General features: G+C 34.2%; 1 protein-coding gene across 4 annotated transcripts in view; it reads right to left on the bottom strand.

The window, feature by feature from the left end:
* Positions 1–13,020, bottom strand: part of LOC138698568 (uncharacterized) — a 102,494-nt gene that overhangs the window by 28,890 nt on the left and 60,584 nt on the right. For 3 of the 4 annotated variants that reach the window (XM_069824586.1, XM_069824595.1, XM_069824621.1), the window contains one exon: positions 4,046–4,652. The exons of the other annotated variant lie outside the window; for it this stretch is intronic. In XM_069824586.1, the coding sequence (XP_069680687.1) occupies positions 4,597–4,652 (56 nt within the window). In that variant the 3' untranslated portion in view covers positions 4,046–4,596. Of the gene's footprint in view, positions 1–4,045; positions 4,653–13,020 lie in introns of those variants that run through there. 4 annotated transcript variants of the gene reach the window in all.

The following is a 13,020-nucleotide window of genomic DNA, read 5'->3' as shown; positions in this document are numbered from 1 at the left end:
TACGGAACCAAGTATTTTTGGTTATTTCGTATCAGTGACATGTTTTTTTAACTAGTAACTATGTTTCTAAAATATTTCAGTGCCTACAAGTTTATGGAAAAAATTTCAGGTCCTCAGGGAGTCAGACATCACAGACTTTTGCCATCAAAGTGCTTGCTGACTCTTGAGGTGTCCAAAAAATGTCCCGTATGGAACCCCATTTTAATTAGGTATTTCTCACAAAATAAAGTTTAATAAACTATTCTGTTTACAGGGAGGGTGTCCTTCATATTTTAACAACATTATTCATTTATCACTGAGTATATTCTACCAAAGATATAAATTTTATAGACAATTATAGTTTCAAAGTTGCTGTCTAAAGTGTCCCGTACGGAATGGATAAGTAGTATTCCTGAAAAGGGGAGGCATTAAGTTCTATTCCCAGCTTACAATATAGGAGCAATGATACTGTTAACTTCTGGAGGACGTTTGTATTGAAAGGAAAGCAGTAGGGCTCATCCCTTTCGTTTTATTATACAGTATCGAACAATTTCACCATAACTTCCAGTTAGGAATAAATGTTTTACAGCTGGGGAATAAAATACTCTTCGAGATATCGAAAAATTCGAGTTGCGGAATCAATTTTACATACAAATTATATACGATGTTGCCAGGAAATTAAGATTACTCGAGATAACGAAAATTCGAGATACATAAGTTAGACTGTATTCTATGTTAGAAAAATGTGTACAGAGTGTTAAAGATACAGTGACACTGTTTTGTGTAGCCACGCAGTTTTCAGTTTCCCCATCACCAGAAGCTTATCTGCAGCCAAGCAGCCACCTGGTCTGCAGGTACTGAAACATTTAGTATAGTAATTTGTACTTACCTAACTCAAAGTAGGTGTTGAAAATGTCCCCCACCAACTGCTACACATTGCTGACACCTTCTTATGAAATTAATTACTTTAAGAAATTCTGCTTCACTGATTGACTCGATTCCAGCCATTATATAGTCTTTAAGCTCATTTATTGTATGCAGGTTTTTCGCACAAATCTTATTTTTAAGTGGCCCCCATAGATAGAAATTGCATGGTGTTAAATCTGGACTTCGTGGGGCCCCACAAATTTTTTCTCATTTAATCTCCTTCTGAAAATTCGACGCAATTCTCTCATGGATTCGACAGTATGAACAGTGGTGGGGCATCTTGGAAATATACTGAGGAATGTTCTCCATAAGTCAGTTCATCTAAAAATGGGTCAAGGATCTCATTCATGTAATGCTCGCTTGTAATTGTGATCTGAGTGAAAATAGGCCCAATATTTCTGTCACCGTTCATTGCACACGACACACCTATCTTTTCACCGTACAAAGTGTTTTGAGTACAAGACTGGGTTTCTTCTGATGTAATATCGATTATTTTGTGAGGATATGTGTTCAATTAAATGAAAATAGGTCTCATCAGAAAAAGAAATTAATGTTGGATCAATTTCCTCAGAATTTACTTTCTCTAAAACCCAACTACAAAAATGCAACGTCTTATTGGAATCTCTTTCATTTAATTTCTGAAATATCGAAATTCTGTATGGCTTTAATTTAAGCAAGTTTGTTGCTTGACAAGCGGACTCAAACTTACTTCTGTTTCCTGCGCCAAACATTTAAAGAGATTTTTGCAGGGTGTGCTTAGTCTCCATCCTATCTCGTCTAATTTTTCTCCTGTAAGAAAATGTCTCCTCCTTTGTATTTTACGATCATTTACTGAACCTGTCTCTTTGAATGTTTTGGCTAACCTTCTTATTGTAGTGGCATTAGGCATGGGTCTATTTAGAAATTTGTTACGGAAATTCTGTCATGGTCTTGCACAAGATTTTATGTACATAGTAAGCATATACACATATTCACATAATGAAAATCGCGTTGAAACAATGCCGAACACAAACACACGCAACATAACACTACTAATTCAACCTTCATGCACAAGTGCAGATGATAAACTATTAACTAACTTGCAACTGTCACTGTATGGCACGGTGTCCGTTAGCAGGAAACACACTAGCTGAGCAGGCAATACAGCAAATGAAAACACCACGGCACAACAAAACAGTATCACTAACTGAAAATTTTTAAAATACAATTAAATTTTGGAATTATACAACCTTCTCGTTTCTAGCATGCCAATATTTATTAGTGAAATGCAATTAAAGTGTTTTATCCTATAGAATTTTGTAGTGTTCTTAAAGAAATGTGTAGTTAACACTCATTATAATTTATAGAAAAGGGGCAAGAGTGTCAATGTTTACAATATCAACCAAATACTTCATAAGTTTTTGCGATATTTCTTCTTACACTCTGTATAATAATACATTGAAAAGTGAAAATAATACTATAACCTTTGCCTGTGAGCATAGAACTTTCCTTCTGGATTATATGTTGTGATGGAATTAATCACAATCTTATTGGAATAATAAATAATCCTAGTATGGTACTAATTCAGTTTAATGATAAATTCATTATACTTGTTGATGGATCAAATAGACGAAACACCATAGGCACATGAATCCTTCAAGAGACATTGTTACGGTAAGTATTATTGTTCAACATACAGAACACAACACAAAACGGTCCACGTCTAAATTTGAAAAGAAACTAAATTTATCTCTTCTTACAGAGACGGACTTCAGGGCTTATGTTATGTATTGGAGGCTGGACAATATCACTGCTCAGTCTTAAAGCAATGACAGGAAAGTCAGGTGATAAAAGAATTCCATTTTTATACACTCAACTTCTGATATTTTAGCTCTATTGAATAATGCAGGTTAAAATTCAACCCTGACTATAAATACAAGAAAGAAAGTAATACGAGATATATCACAGACTTTGCAACGACTTAACTAGACAACACTAGTTGATACAGATTAGCTTGAACTAGCTCCGCCTTCTTGTTCTAAAACTGCTTTAGTTTTATGTGCAATCAAGAAAGTTAGTTCCACAAGTGTTATGAATTATGAATTTTATAGCTCAACAAAGACTTGAAGTGAAGGATCTGCTGAAAGATGAAGAATACAAGAACATCATAAAGTTGACTTAGTATGCCAAGACAAATTGCAAGGGCCCTTCCTGAACATCTAAGTATGTGAAAGAAATTGCCCACCTACATCCAAGTACACAATATGCAATAAAATGCAATGCTTTTAAAAATGCATGGGTCTTATAATCTAACATCCATAAGCTTTATTTAAAAATCGTCCATAACTTATCATACATAAATTTATTTAATTATAAAAGATATATCACATAATAGGAAATTACAACTGTTCAACTGTCATTTCCTATTATGTGATATAATATCTTTTATAATTAAATAAATTTATGTATGATAATCTATGTATGATAAGTTATAGGAGAAGAACAGCATTAAGAGTATTCGAGAATAAGGTTCTTAAGAAAATATTTGGAGCTAAGAGGGATGAAGTTACAGGAGAAAGGGAAAAGTTACACAACACAGAACTGCATGCATTGTATTCTTCACCTAACATAATTAGGAACATTGAATCCAGATGTTTGAGATGGGCAGGGCATGTAGCACATATGGGTGAATCTAGGAACACAAAGTGTCAGTTGGAAGACCTAAGGGAAAAAGACCTTTGGGAAGGCCAATGCGAAGATGGAAGGATAATATTAAAATGGATTTGAGGGAGGTGGCAATGAACCTCTGGGTTTCTTAAAAGCCAATTGATGATAAGTTACAGACGGTTTTCAAATACACCTTGTGGATGTTATTCATTAACCTACCTGCATTATTACATTGGAAAGCCAGAGGGAAAATGATGCAAATCAACTGAACTCCAGTGGTGTTATGAATTAATGAATCATTGTATTTTTGCTATTTCATCAGAATTCTTCTGAAAGGGATGACACAACTGCTATCAATAAGACAGAAGAGACATGTAAGCTGTGAGTTTGCGAACTATATGTCAGAATTTATAAGTGCAGATATTTCATTTCATTTCATGGTCCTGTAAAACAGTCTTTATGTGACACAATCAATTATTCTTAGTCTCCTGGATAACGCCATAAAATATGTAATTAATATTGATGAAGAAAATTCATTTAAACCACTTTTAAGTGGGAACAGACTTATACAAAGTAACAACTTTCACTGTTTCGACAGTGAATCATTATTATTGTTTTCTTTTTTTCCTTGGATTAAATTTAAAAATAGTTCAACATAACACAATAGACTTTCGTTATTTCTGTTACAAAAGCTTTGTACTCCAAGATTGTACAAAGGTTCAATTATAGTACAATACATTTTTTTTTTCCCCCACTGTAACAATCTTGGCATACAATGTCATTATCTACTTCTTCACATTACCTTCAGCCCTTAATAACAATCTAAGTAAAATAATAATTCTCAAACAAATCAAGAAAAAGTGTCCTTAAACCTAAATGTTAGGTAAGTGGGAAGCTTCGACATTTATATCACATATTATGGAAATATTAATATATATAAAAATATTCTTTTGAAGCTTCACAATCAACATTGCTTTCATGAATCGTCCATTGATAAGTAATATTCTGCTTCTCCAAACAGCTACACAACTTCCAGGTTCATTATTATTTACTTCCTAATACAGACTTCTCTGTATTTGGGAAGTTCACATCCCAATAGCCTGTAACCAAACAACACAACGAAATTTTGAGAAACTTATAAAACCAATACTTACACATATCTTTCTACTCTAGTAGCCATGAAGTAAGTTAACATGTCTGAGCATGAAACGAGAGGGCCCAGAATCAAATCCTGATTGAGACAAGCCACCGGGTTAGGTTCTTTCCAGCGTTTTCCCTCAATCCTTTAAGAGCAAATGCTGGGTAATTTTCGGCACTGGACCCTGTACTCATTTCACTGGCTTTATCACCTTCATTTCACTCAGATGTTAGATAACCATCACAGTCGATAAAACATCGTAAAATAAACCAAGAAAGTTCGGGATCCCTCATTTCATACGTATTGGGACACTTTCTACTTTGTTAAGATGATAAAGATGGGGTTTATCAAAATTCAAGCTGGATTTAAAATAACTAATAAATATAAAATAACTGGTAAATATATAAATGAATAGAACAAAGTAGAATGAAACTAATACAAACTATTAACAGACTCTAAGATTAGAAAACAAAATATCTGAATTATCACAGGACAAAATAAATAATTCTGTACATTAGATCACATTTGATAGATAAACGAAGACATACTAGTATAGTAGACATTCGAACCTTCAGGGAGGCAGACTGTAATTCTGACCATTATTTGGTAATTGGAGAATTAAGAGAAAGACTATCAGTAGCAAGCGAGTAGAGCAACAAGTTAACATTAGGAGATTCATGGCCGGTTTGTCCAAGTATTGTTAGAACACTTAACGACTGTTAAACCTTCAACAGTTTGTTAAATACAGTTTTTCCATTTGTTCAACACCAGTTTGGCTTAACAGATTCTTAACCGTTTGTTAACTTTAAATGTAGGATTTCAGGCCGTTAACTCATTTAACAAACAGTTAAACATGGCGGATAACACCACAGCTATTCAGACAAAAGTTGTGAAAATAACATGTTATGTTTCTCTTTGAGGAATGTTTAGAGTAAGGGCCGGTTTCACCAAGCTTCAGTAAATCAGTCCAAATGAAACATTAGCTAGTACTGAACATTAAAATATTTACACGAGTACGTTTATATGTGCGCTGTCTCCGTAGACTTCAAGCCGATCAGCTATATGTGCCTCGTCGCGCTGGTTACGTCATGGCTCTTCGATGGAGTAGTCAGTAGCGAGTTGGCTTGCAATGTCAGGGGCCCGTGTTCGATTCTCGGGCGGTAGCTTTTTTTTTTTATTAACGTAACTAATTTTTATACCTTTCTTCATTTTTATAATTTTGTGTAGTGGAACGAATTATTTCGCAACTCTGGCTCCACTAGAATTTAAAAAAACTCTTGGGAGATCAATTTTCTTCCCGAAATAAAACAAAGATAAACAAACAAATTAAAGAAAAATAAAATAAATACACAGGTGGATCTAATACTTCATCCACATGCCACCGGCGTCTATCACTGCCTGGCATTTTCGGGGCACTGAGTCCACCAGATCGCGGAAATAGTTCTGGTCCTTAGCGAAATCTTTCCAGGTAGCCAGAACTTGATCCCAGAACTGATCTGGATTTTGAGGTGGGATATCTCGATATTTGTCAATCCTCCTCTTTTTCATGCTTTTCCGTGAACCGTCTTTGAACGTTTATGGCGGTGTGCGCAGGGTGATTATCCTGCTGGAAAATTAAATTTCCATCGGAAAGAAAACGATTATAAATTCCAAGAATCCAGCTCTTTCGCTTCTGTTTTAAAGCCAGAGCAAACATATCTTATCTCTAGCTATAATATAATTCTGATAAATGAAAGTTAATATACCAATTAAGTTTTGTTATGTTTGAATGCACATTATGAATTAATTTACTAATATTTCTTAGGTACCGGTATGTAGTTATAATAATCACTTTCATGTCTTAAAGTAAAACTCAGTTGTATGTTACCTAGTTGACTAGTTTCAGCTTTGTCTCAGCCGTTTTTATGATATTCTAACCTATGATCAGTTTCTTCTAAAATTTTGGGTACCGGTACCACGATCTTCGTGACGCGGTATCTTTTGTGAATTTTTGTGTCATTCAAATTTTCAAAATGATCGGTTTTTAAATGGTTAACATTATCTCCATTTGACTCTTAATTTTCGAGCAGTTCCAGATATAACAATTCTGCGTCGAAACGTTCTGCCATTTTATATTGCAACTAATGAATAATTAAAAATTTAAAGACGGAAATTTCTATCACTAAATTTAATGATAGTTTTACTGGTTTGTTAGGCTAAAGATGCTTGGTGAGATATAAAAATGATTTAATGAACCAGTAAATAAATTAATGAATCATTAAAACATTAATGAAGCTTTATGAAACCGGCCATAAGACTGGTAATATATAATTTAAAAGATATTTTGGAATATTAATATAGGGAAGATAATCTTTATAAGTCAACTGATTATCATACTGACGCTTATTTCGATGCTGAGCTATTATCCATTTAATATTGAGGAATTGTGCGATCTCAACGTGGCAAGAAATTGAAGTCAGATTTGAATATCCTACAAACAGAAATAGGCCACTTGTTCCAATTCACCAGCTACTATTAATTCTAGATTCTATGTTACTGGCTCTTCAACTATAGGCGATGTCAATAGTACTTCAAAATACGCAGTGAGTCAATAATAAGATGTTTCAGCAGCAATTGCTTCTTTAGGACGAAATTACATATAATTTATACATGGACCTGAATTAGAGAATTTTATATGATACGGAATTCTCCTTGGGGTTTTGTGTACAGTTGACTACACACACATTCGTGTAATTATTGTCACCTGGTGGTCATAATGCTGAGATTCGAATAATTAAAATTTGTTTGAAGAAACGTTTCGATTATCCAACTAAATTAATTTATTCTGAATTTAATGTATTTAATATTGAACAAATTTATAAGTATACGCTGTTAAAATTTTATCATAAAAATCGTAATAAGTTTGTATTACAGACACACAATTATGACAAAAGACGAAATATTAATTCAACATTAGTAGGACCTAAATGTCTCACATCTGCTGTCTAAAGCATAGCATAAATTTTGGCCCTCGGTTGTACAATGCTTTAACTAAATTACACCCAGAATTTCTAACATGTAACCCACTAACATATAACAAGAAAATTAGAAACGTATTAATATCTTCAATTTGATTAAATAAATTTATAGCCTATGTGTATGAATTAATCAACCTATATTATATTTATATTCTATAATTTTGAAATATATATTAGTCAGTGGCGGCTGGTGGTGAAAATTTATGGGTGTGCACTCTTATACAAGATTGTCTAACCTTGACATAAATACATGCATACATGTACCTCAGCATACAGATGGAGGTTCTTCGCCGCAATTATTTCCTTCCAAGTTCGTTAGTGATACTTTCAGTCCATTTAAAAATAGTTTATGAAATGTACAACTTAAGTCTATTAATTGACGTAAAACTACAATTAAAAACACAATTACAAAACGCTGAATAACATTTCAATCACATCACATTTGAATCAATTTCCTGTGAATAAAGTTCATTCTTCTGTCCTTCTGTTGTGAAAATTTATCAATTACTTTTTCGTTGAAGTTTGGGATTGATCAAACAAGTTGTTTTTAATCGACAACATCGCTAATGCAGTTAGTCTCTCTTGTGACATTGTGCTGCGGAGAAAGGTTTTAATCCTCTTTAGTGTCGAAAAACATCTCTCCGCTTCACTAGTGGTCATGGGTGTGGTAGTCAATACTTTGAGAACTTTCAGAGCTTCACTGAATATTTTCTGCAAATTATTCTGAATAATGAATTCTAGCAAATCAATAGCACAGGCTACATTCCGGAAGTCCTCACGCATGTACATGATTTCTAATTCTGTTCTCAGTTTGGAACTATCAACAAATGGATAGGCTTGACATGCTTGGAAGAGGCTTTCCTCTGGGAAATTTCTATTAAATGATACGAAATTTTCCGAAGAAAAGAGATTTGATGCCATAAGTTGGCCTGTGAAGGAGAAACGTTCTTTAGCTTGCACAGAAATAACATCACACACTTCTTTAGCTGCAACTCTTCTTGAAGCTAGAGTCTCTTGACGTTTCGTTTCGTTGAAGACGGTTCTTCTGAAATGTCGACCACTGTATTCCTAACAGATTCCACTGCAGATTTAAATTAAGAGATTGCACTGTTCACTGTAACAGTATCTATTATTCTCTTTTGGAGCTGTTGATATAAAATATCCACATGTGGCATTATGTGGTGAAAAAATTCAAGCCAGAATAAGAACACAGGCTGCTCCATTTTAAAACGCAGACCTCTTCCTTGTGTGATGGTGTTTACTTGTTTACTTGAATTTTCAATTATCTCAAGACATTCCATCAATGATTCTCTGTGTTCGTACACTGTTTCTACAGTTCTAGATTTGAAGTTCCATCTGATGTTTGAAGCTGAAGGAATTCTTCTGCCCACAACTTCATCTGAAACGTTAACTCTTTGAGGTGAGTTGGCAAAAAACTAAGGAATTTCAGTGAGATCTGCAAAAAATATACGAACTTGTGTATTTTGGCTGGTCGCTTGAGCCATTATCAGATTTAGTTTGTGACCATAACAATGTACGTAATGAGCATATGGATAAATTAGTTTCACGATCTCCTGTACACCCGAATGTGCTCCACTCATCATATTAGCTCCATCATAGCTCTGTGATATAACTTTCGTCTTGTCTGAAACCACTTCTTCTAAAGCATCTTTCACACAAGTAGCCAAAGCCTGTGCATAATGACCGCAAGGGTTTTTTAATGTCCAGAATCTTTCAACAGGCTTTCCGTTGGAGAGCAGGTAGCGAAACATTATGACCATTTGGTATTGGGACGAAACATCTGAAGTCTCATCGGATATTACGGAGAGGAAATCGGCTTGTTGTATTTCTGTTTTAATTTCATCTCGGCATAAGTCAAGCATACATTGTAAGAGGTCCTTCTGGATTTCTTTAGATGTTCCTTTAAACACTGTTGCCCTTTATATATGATCCTTTAATAGTGTATCCAATTCAGATGTGAAATCTATTAGTCCTCTGAAAATACCAGGGTTCACGGAATCTTCTGTCTCATTATGTCCTCTCAGGGCCAAGTCGAATATCCCACAAAACTTTATGCATTCAAAGATTTGTGATAGAACGTGTCGGTTCTTTGATACCTCAATGTTTTGTTGTTCTATGTTTCTCCTGAATGCACAATCAAGTTGTTGTCTGATTTCATATTTCCCTAATACCTAAAATTCTAATTCAGCATTCATATGCATTTTTGATTGCTCGTGTTTGTCCATTTTTTGTTTTAAGTGGCCTAGATCACAAAAGCCTGATTTCGTCATTAAGCACGGAAAACAATATATCCTATTGGTTAGTTGACAGCCACAAGCCCACCCATACTCGCTATACACATCCTTATGAAATTAACGGTTCCTAGCCTTTCCCTTACACATAGTCGTTTGCACTAAATTCAGATTTGGAACTGGTCTTCCTTTTTCTTTAATGGTCAATTTTTCTTCCAGCGTTAGCTGGGGAAAAATTAAGGTTTTTTAATTCTAGAACAGTATTCATTATGTTAACTTCTCAGATCTCTAACACTGATAATAACACGCACTCAAATCTATAGGCCTAACACTGATGATAATGTGCACTCAAATACCCCACAATTCTAAACAGAAACCGAGCCCCTACAGCCAAGGCTGCGCAGAAGTTTAGAGTAGGGACAAATTGAAGCTTGCGTCCGCCGCCATGCTTTGGGAGAAGCACCAGCTAGCAGACGGCTGCACTATACAATGCTGAATGTTTAATATATATGTTTGGTGTCTCGTATAAATCAATCTGAGTGGATAAATGAAAATTAACATTTAAAGCGACCGCGTTAAAGACATAATCAAGCTTAGTTACCGTTACTTTGACATGAAACGAAAGAAAACTGTAAACAATTTGATACCGTAACTAAAGATGTTGTATAGTTATTTGACAACAGAAATACAAATGCATATTGTAGTAATAATTCAGATGAAAAGAAAATTAACTATTATTAACAAAACACTGCCTCTGTAAGACATTACTTTGATGTGGACGAGAAATGAACAATTATTATTATTTATTCGCTTCCATATCACATAATAGGCCTATAGACCTACACCTGTAAAATAGAAACACGTATCTAATGTTTTAGTTTGAAATTTAAGTAGGCCTACCGTGCAATACCTTATTATCACAGCTGTAGTATGAAATAAACGTCACATGCATGAATTAGTCAATTAGTCATATATGGTAATAGAACTCAGGCCTAGTGTACAGAACATCTTGCCTATTGATTTATTATTATTATTATTATTATTGACTCCGTTAAATATTGTCTTACAACATTTTTATGTAAAGTCGTGTTGTACTGGTAACCTTAAGCTGTGTGCTAACATCTGATCTTTATGTAGTACTTTCTTTTATTTGGTTATTTAATGATGCTATATCAACTACTAGATTATTTAGCATCGATGGTATTGATGATAGCGAGATGAAATTTGGCGAGACGAGGCCAAGGATCCGCCACAGATTACCCGACATTCACCTTACGGTTGGGAATATAAGAAAAAACCCAACCAGGAAATCAGCGGGTATCGAATCCATGACTGAGCGCGACTCCAGACCGACAGTCCTTAGCCCACTGAGCTACGTCAATAGATATTGATGTACTTTTATGGTCAGTTTAACAAGTTTAAAATATGATTCTGGGGAGGAATCTGGGATCCATTTTCTAAAATATTTCCCTATAAGTGTAGAAAGATTGTACAAGTGTTCTACTTCTAGAGCATATTGTTTTCACATGATGTAAGAATGGCTGGTAATATGCCATTGAACTGTCAACATCTGTATAATCGCTCTTTCACTTAAGCGGCATATTTCTATAATCTCAGATGATGGTATGACAATACTCCCATTATTCTTTCGTTAAAAAAATAATATAGATTTTGTTTACTGCTGGTAGGCTACGTACCACAAATTGAGTATTTAGATTTATTACACCATATTTTTCTTAATGATTTAACAACTAAGCCAGCAATGAATACAATCACATTTTGACAATATTGTGTAATTGAGAATGATGTAAGAATAAGGGAATTGCAATCAATGTCTGCAGTAGAAGAGTCATATCGCCTCTGATTCTCAAAACACTGAGGATTATTATTACAGTGCGTTAGGTGTTTGGAAAATACCATTGGGTAAACATACATTTTTAACAAAAATCCCTCTCTTTGAATAATTTCAAGGGAAAAATTGTTCCGGGAACAGGAACAATTTTTCCCTTAAAATTATTCAAATCTGCTTTACAGGGAGCTTCACCTGAAAGACTAGATTTGCATCCCTCTCTTTGTAATATAATTTAAATAAATTATTTACGTATTTTCTAACGTATATAAAATAACATAAGTAAAAATATTCCATGTATTCGGTCATAGGAAATAGAAATAAACTAATAAGCCTATTTATGAGCAGTATAAGGCGTTTGTATTTAAAACAATGCTTAGTCACAATATTTAGATTTACCTCTGTAATTTTATATTATACGTTAGAAAATACGTAAATAAGTTTAGTTATAATACAGTGAAGGAGGAAATCCAGTAAGAAAACGCCTATATACTCAATTGTATTTTCTAAACTCCGAATGCTTTATAGAAACAATCATTCGTGCTCCCCAAACATGGCGTCGCGCGAACCTGCGCGAGAGGTTTCAAATTTGTACACGACACCAGCACCAATTGTGTGTCTAGATATATAACTACAATGTCTTTGACAGAAACACTCACAACCAAGATAACCAACGTCTCGTAAAAATATAAATATTTAATTTTATATTTTCTGTCATGCGTTATTCGTTTAGTACTCTAATATTAGGCAAATTTAAATTATAACCATACAGAAACTTAAAAATTGACAAACTATGAATCAATTTTAGAGTAATGAATTTGAATTTTTTTAGTATTAATGTAATATCTGTATAGTTGGCTGGACTGTGAATTTTAACTATGCTATGAAAGTCAATCTAGTTCCCGTTTTGATGAGGATAAATATTGTTGTTATATCAGCTCGGTCTTGAGTTTAAGACGGACCCTCCTCGATGTAATGTATTACTTGTATATTCACAACAATACATGTTAAATATTGCAAGCATAATCCTTCATGATATTACTCCATTATAATATGTTGTGAAGTTTTTCTAGCGACCATGACATACACATGTGAAACTCTGGACAGGCAATATTATCTAGGTGGCAGTGTTAAAAATTTCGTCTGCTAACTTGTGAGAGAGATGGCACACTAACCCGCATGCGCGCTACTATGAGCCAGGCAAAGAAGTAT

Source organism: Periplaneta americana, chromosome 1, assembly GCF_040183065.1.
Source record: "Periplaneta americana isolate PAMFEO1 chromosome 1, P.americana_PAMFEO1_priV1, whole genome shotgun sequence".
NCBI classification, from domain to species: Eukaryota; Metazoa; Arthropoda; class Insecta; order Blattodea; family Blattidae; genus Periplaneta; species Periplaneta americana.
This window is presented reverse-complemented; position numbering and strand designations above follow the sequence as displayed.